Below are 7451 nucleotides of genomic sequence, written 5' to 3'. Positions count from 1 at the left end.
ACCCCGATTTGCATATTGCCTACCACCTGAAACAGGTAGGGACTTTGAGCAACCAGCAGCAGACCCCTTTCAAAATGGTGCCCATCGCATTGTCAGGGTTAATGAGGCAGTTAGGCTACCGACCCCATTTTGAGGCCATTAATGTTAATGCCAGGTGCAACAAGTTAAATTCGCCCCCCACTGCTCACTACCTCTGTGCATTAAATAGAATCATACAGGACATACAGCATAAAATCATTTGGCTCATTGAAAGAGCTATTCAATTAATCCCACTCCCCTGCTCTTTCCCCATAGCCCTGCAATTTTTTCCTTTTCAAGTATATATCCAATTCCCTTTTGAATATGCTTCTACCACCCTTTCAGGCAGCGTACAACAATGTCCAATTTCTAAAACGCGCCCAAAAGTCTGTTTGATGTTGGGCTCCAAATTGCTGATGGGCCATTGGTAATCGAAGGCTTTAGGACCTTGCGGCTTTTTGCGGCCAGCAGCAACTGCTGTACCTGCTGAAGAAGGGCTTGTGTTTCCTCCTCCACCTGATCGCTGCCCGTTTGTAAACACTCCTCCCACTCCCGCATCACCGCCCCGCCGCTTCTGTCATTCCGTCTGTTTGTTCCCATTCCCTCTATTCTGTCGTTACGATTAGGTAATATCTATGATTCGTTGAATTGTTATGCATATTAATTAGGCTTTATTATAAACCAGAGCGGTTCGAGCGGATGCGCTCAGAGCCAAACAAGGTCTGAAGAGGACAGGAGTTGCAGCGCTGCTCGGACCCGGAGAGATCGGAGTTGTTGACATCGGGACTGTTCACTTCCATCCACTGACTCGCAGATCACTTCAAGCCCAACTATGAAGTGGTTTGTTGTCGCCACCGTCCTGCTCCTGCTCATCGCTATTTGCTCTATTGATGTCGAAGGTAACAACCCGTGTTCATTTCATGGCCAGTTTTTAGTTGACGCTTCCAGTTTACCGACCTTAGCCCAGCCTACACTTTCATGTTGCTACTTCTCCAGCAATTATTTTTTCCCTAAAAAAAATGCGACGAGGGTAATATTTTGATCGCAGTTAAATGAAAGTTGCAGTCCGACTTTAAACCCATTCGTATCAAGAATTCCCTGCTGAGCTAAAAAAAAAACTCATTTCAAATGCTGGGACTCATTTCCAGCTATATTTTGATTAGTATTCTCAAATGTTTGAGTTTTAAATACAAATATCAACCCTTGTAGATGGGGGTTTAAATAACATATAATTATGACTGTACCACGGAATACTGCATTGATTCACTGCGTAATGTGTTGAAGAGACTTTATGATGTGCTTTAAATGAGCAATTTGCTTTTTTCGCAGCTTACAGATGCAAGTGCACGCGGAAGGGACCAAAGATCCGCTACAAGGACGTCCAAAAAGTGGAAGTTAAACCGCGACACCCTTATTGTAAAGAACAAATGGTCTTGTGAGTGTCTCAAAATCCTGGTGCCACTCGCACTGATCTTAGCTTTTTAGAGTACAGTCGGTAAAAGGAGCGCTAAATTCCTTCTGCCCTAAACTGTACCGTGTAACTTTTTTGAAGCTCAATCTTTTTTTCTTGTTATCTTTGCTTTCCAGTGTTACGATGGAGAAGGCGGCTCGATTCAAGGGTCAGCCATACTGCTTACACCCCAAACTGCAGAGTACCAAGAATCTAATCAAACGGTATAGAGAAGCTCATCGGTAAGTGGACATTGGTGTTTATCGGTCAAGTGTTAGAAAACTTTCTGCAAGTTTTTATTGCTAACGTTTGAAATGGAAGTTTCCGTAAAGGTGAATAATTGAAACTCTCGAAGAGTTTTTGTGCTCGCCATTTGATCGCCGTGCGTTACGTTCCCTGTCTAATATCGATCAGGTATTAGAAATGTGATTGTCCAGTGTTTAACACAATTACAAAATGAAGGATGAGCTTGTTAAATCTAATATATTCTGTTCCTAAAAATCCTTGTTATATTCTTGTCAAATGTCTGATTTCTACTGTTTCTGAAGTGATAGTTTTGGCAGTCTGTGTTCAAACCCCCTCGCACTTCCCCGTGGCGGAGGAAGTGTCTGAATGCAGCTCGAAGAGATGGCTTCAAGTCAAAGGGTTTAAGTACTTTCGTGACCGGGGAAAAGCAAAATGGGCCTTGGGACGGACGCTTGCTCCTGGCAATTGATCTGCAAAGTAAACTGATAAAACGAAATTTAAAAATAAAAGTTTAAAACCAGGGGCGAGGAATCCAATGAAGCTCTTTCCTACAGTGCAATCCTCCAAGATTCATTTAGGCTGGGGCTCTTTTCTCTAGAAAAGAGAAGACTGGGGGGTGGCCCAATAGAGATCTATAAGATTATGAAAGGGTTTGATAGAGTAGACCTAGTGAAGATGTTGCCACATGCGGGGGAGACCAGAACTAAGGGCCATAAATATAAGATACTCACCAATAAATCCAATAGGGAATTCAGGAGAAACTTCTTTAATCAGAGCGTGGTTAGAATGTGGAACGAGTTACCACAAGGAGTAGTTGAGGTGACCAGCATAGATGCATTTAAGGGGAAGCTAGATAAACAAATGAAGGAGAAAGGAAGAGAAGGATATGCTGATAGGGTTAGATGAAGTAAGGAGGAGGCTGGTGTGGAGCATAAATAATGGCATGGACCTGTTGGGCCAAATGGGCTGTTTCTGTGCTGTACATTCTATGTAATTCTATGTAAGACAGCTGAAATGCCGAACAGACAAATCAAAAGAGTGGGGATCTGATATTTTGGCTAATTTCACAGGTCTCTGCTTCAGGTGGCGGGATGAGCGGGTGGGTTCTGTTTTTCATTGATTTTGTGCTGCCTATATTCTGGATGTCAGGAGGAGGGCTCCACCTTTGCAGCATATTTTGAGATTAGATTCCTGGAGGTGAATTTCTTCCCCTCGTCCACCGTAACTTTCGTTTTTTTCTGGGGTTTCAGCGGAAGTTACGGCGGAACAGGAAAACCCCCACAGAAATCCCCCCCCTCTACAATATTTCCAATGGTTATATGAATTCATAACGCACGCAAAGCGTTTCATTTATATCCGTGGGTTCAGCATAAAGTTTATCTGAAGCTCTGCAGTTGTTTAATACCAAGGACAAAATAAGGATTCGATTCATTATAAACTCCATTGAAATGATTCCGAAACAGTAATTAGCTGTGTGAAATGGAAACTGATTTCTACAAGCTTGTTTAATACTTTTGCTTAAAGTGTAAGTATAACTACGAAATCTGATTGGCAACCTGACTCCATTATTGCCAGAGGGGAATGAATTCCCTTTCACTACGTGGTTTCAGATCCCTTGGGCTGTGCAGACAGTCACACTCAGGCACCAACATCCCTTAAAGCAAAGCGCTCAAGTGTTTTCCTTTTGGGACCAGTGCTTTTGCTGCAGGCTGATCCTTTTATTCACTGCACTAAATAATATTTAGGTAAGTTTGCTGGCCTTGTATGTATCATCACGCCGACGTCAGCTATATGCACATGTCTGGGGAGTCAGCAACAGAATTGAAAGTGACCTAAATTTACCCCAGCAGTGAAACTGTATTATTCCAATCTATTCAACTGATGCACAGCCAAACACGGAAATGCCTTAGCAGTGATCTAGTATACTACAGCTAGCAGCCTCAGACCAGTATCCATGAAGGATGATGTGTAGAGGGTAGGCGAAGTCTCTGGGCATCCATCCAGGTCACGATAAGGTCAGCCACAAAAGAACTTTTTGCATTTACGCTGGACCAATAGGGAGAGCGCTACCGCACAGCACAGGCCACTACATTTTCTTGTTGGAATACAGCAGGCAGGAACATCTGTTAACATTAAAAACATCCCATGCCTGGACACTGTTGGTATGAAGCTTCCCAATGGACTGGAGTGAAAAAGGGTCTCTCAGCGCTTGGCTTTGGTCCACTGGGTGTCAGACCAGGATCCATATTTGCAGCCATTCAGACCTAAAACTACCCAGCAGTATAATTGCAGGCTAAGTGTGTGTGTTTGTGCATAACATTTGAGTTTAGATTCGATGTGATCAGTGGGAAATTAAAACAGTCTTGTAAATCCTGATTAACAGAAACTCAAATCCCGGCGGATTTGCCTCATATACTGGTGCATGTTAATCTCCAGTAGAATAAACCCTTATAAATGGATAAAGCATTAACTGAAATTAACAATTCTTTGCGAGTTTCTATTTAAATAATTATTCTCTTCTTTTGCAGGGTTTATCTGTCGTAGATCTTTCTCCTTTCCTAAATATGTACACAAAGCCTGCACTTACTGTAGCGACAGATTAAACTGCGAAAGTCTGATTAAAGGATCTTCGTTTCCACCACAATGAACTCTTTTTTTTCCTCGGTAAGGCGCTGCTTTACCAATGGTCACTTACTGTAGCGGACCCACAACTGTAGGCTGAATTGAAAAGTCTGCCAAGCAGCTTCGTGCTCCATTCTACAAACTCCTTCATGACTGTGTGACTGAATACTCGATCAAATAAATGACTAGAGAAAAGGCTCTTCTTCATTAAATATGGTGTTATTTGATATTTTTGTATTTCATTATCTTACATATTGAGATATATAAAAGGTACACTCGTGATTTGAAACCACGTTTTGTCTTTTTTTGTGTAGGAGCAACTCCGTGTTTTCACTTGAATACTGAGAGAGCATCTTAAAGGGGTAGGTTTATACAAACGTGAATTAGGCAAACAAAAACGATTTAAGAAAAACATTATATTCTGATTTCCTCTTTTTGTGGGAGGGCAATCGATGCTTTACGTTGGAGGGAACGCTAAAAATGTTGGATTGGACCCATAGGAAGCCGTGCAGTCATAGCCGTGGTTGCATCTGCGTTTTGTATCTATCTCTATTCCTGCTAAATTGTATACATAATCGCAATCTCCAGTGTAATGTCTGTAAATATAGCAGCATTTGAGAAATTGTAATCATGTCTCTAATGTAATGCTGAACTATCGTTTGCTATTGAAGTGTTTTCAAATAAAATTTAAGAAACTGCAGAAGAGTTGTGCACCTCATTCGGAGGAAATCTCAAATGATTCGATTGTATTTCTAATTATTTTGTATTTACTGTGCACTATTAAGAGTGCAGGAGTGAAATAAACGCGTTCATATTAAATTTAAATCAATGGCTCGTTTCAAGAAACAATCCATTTCTTTTTCACTGGGATTTTTCTTCAGGATAAAGGCAGACAGCGAAATGCTATTTTCGGGAAACAGCATCTTTTGGATATTCTTATTTAACCGCGCATCTGCCTCTCACCTGAAGTTGCTGTACCATTTAAGCATAAATAAAGGCGAGCTCCATTAGCCTCACCGTTTTTTGACAGCAAATTCTGACCCAAGCTGTCACCCTTGTCCAGTCCGTGCGATTTACTGAGTGAGTTGAAATGACTGTAGTTGAAATATTCAATTCCTTTGCCTCCCCGAGGCACATGTGCACGCAGTTACCTGCACATGTACTTCGATGTGTGTGTTCGTGTGTGTGTCTGAATCCACATATCTTTCGTTCTAAGGTACTGAAAGAAGGGGGTGAAAGATCTAAGTGTATCCGAAAGCCCTCAAATACAGTAAATACAACGTGGAACCATCAGTAAAGGCCGTGATCAACAAGTGAAGATGAAAAATTGAGGCAGCAAGTTGAGTTTATTTGTGGGGCGTCCCCTTACGTCGTCACATTGTTCAAAAAAACCCAGTTTATCTGACTTCCATGTCCCGGTCAGTGAAACAGGCTTTCCCAACCTAGAGCATTGGTGTTCCACAGCTGGGTTAGCAAAGTGCTGACAATCCATGTCAGTCATTCGGCACCTTGGCTGTTTGAGAAGTGTGAAAGGAGCATTACTGCAGCAGTATAGTGGATCGGCGCTTTCCTGTCCCCCCAACGAATTTGCGTTGCGCAAAATTGGCTGCAGCAAAATTATACGCGCACCCGCTATTTTGAATGGCAGATATTAAATCGACTAATGGATTTTTTATTTTTGAAAAGAAAGGAGAATGTGCCCACGTGTCGGTTGTTCTCGAAAGTCTCAGTTCATTAAATCTGCTTTTAGAACTTCAAGTCACTCAGCTCCTTAAATACATATAGAGATTTAATTCTATTTATTTGACTATACGTTATTACATTTATTCAAACAATAATCATAGGTATTGGATTTTGGACAAATGAATATTAGGCATCTAAAAGTTATACGTACCAAATCCTAAATTTTGAACGATTAACTGAGAAGTTTTGATAGAGTAAATAAGGAGAAACTAGCAGGAGGGTCATTAACCAGAGGGCACAGATTTAAGATAATTGGCAAAAGAACCAGAGGGGAGATAAGATTTTTTTTTAAGGTAGGGGGTTGTGATCTGGAATACACTGACTGAAAGCAGGTTCAATAGTAACTTTCAAAAGGGAGTTATGTATATACTTGAAAAGGAAACATTTGCAGGGCCATGGGGAAAGGGCAGGGGACGAAATCGATAGCTCTTTCAAAGAACCATGGACTGAATGGCCTCCTTCTATGCTGTATGATTTTATGATTCTAACTGTATGGATAAGTCATTCAAATACAGTAAAGCCGAGTAATGCGTACTGCTTTTACTTTTTCTAGCTTTAGGATAGATACGTACGTACCATAGACATACTTACTAGACACTGCATGTATCTCAATAGTAACAAAAGCAGCAAACTCTGCACTCTGACTTGTATCGCTGACTCTGTGCTTTGTACAAATTTCAGTCACGCTATTAATTTCTATTTTTTAAAATGTCGGCTCATCAGTTACGCAGTATGGATGCTGAAAGAAAACACAATTAAACCAGTACATTGGATTTACTTTGATGATTTAATACCAATTCTGGACTGTTCCCTGTATAAGCAGAGCTTAAGGATCCTGTAGGTTAAACACCCACTCAGTTATCAGGTTTCTCATTGAGCTCCATGATCGGACTCTCACTGATTTGTCACTCGTGTATGGAAAATGTCAGAAAAGGAATGTTTAAAGAAGAGAATTGTTATACATTTTAAAGTGAATCAACTCTGACTGCATAAATATCAGAATACTTTTATTTTCCTTACTGAATACATTTAACACCCTGAAAGATTTATTGTACAAAAATGACTAAATGACACTGCCATGGCAGTAGGGTAAAAAAATGTCTTAACATTTTTACCTCACTAGGTTATACTAGGTCTATCGCTAAGACATAGTATCAACAATTTCGTCTTCCAAGTAAAATAAAACGTTCTGGGTAAATAAAAGATGCTTTTGGAAGTGGAATTCTGTCTTTTCTCAAGAAATTATGTATCTCTAAAAGGCATTTTTTTCTGAAGCGGTATCTTTTTCTGTTTACCCACTGTAGCTCATTCTGGACCATTTAATTTTTATCTTCATATTTTACATCACACCAAAGTAAAAATCACATAAGAT

General features: G+C 40.6%; 1 protein-coding gene across 1 annotated transcript; it reads left to right on the top strand.

Moving 5' to 3' along the window:
- The first annotated feature begins 618 nt into the window (after positions 1-618).
- Positions 619-5161, top strand: cxcl14 (chemokine (C-X-C motif) ligand 14). Its single transcript, XM_067996219.1, has 4 exons — positions 619-917; positions 1348-1453; positions 1606-1710; positions 4243-5161. The coding sequence occupies exons 1-4, from the start codon at positions 851-853 to the stop codon at positions 4256-4258; spliced, it is 294 nt and encodes a 97-aa protein (XP_067852320.1). The 5' UTR covers positions 619-850; the 3' UTR covers positions 4259-5161.
- The last annotated feature ends 2290 nt before the right edge of the window (positions 5162-7451 follow it).

The sequence above is a fragment of the Heptranchias perlo genome, chromosome 14 (assembly GCF_035084215.1).
Source record: "Heptranchias perlo isolate sHepPer1 chromosome 14, sHepPer1.hap1, whole genome shotgun sequence".
Lineage (NCBI taxonomy): Eukaryota > Metazoa > Chordata > Chondrichthyes > Hexanchiformes > Hexanchidae > Heptranchias > Heptranchias perlo.
This window is presented reverse-complemented; position numbering and strand designations above follow the sequence as displayed.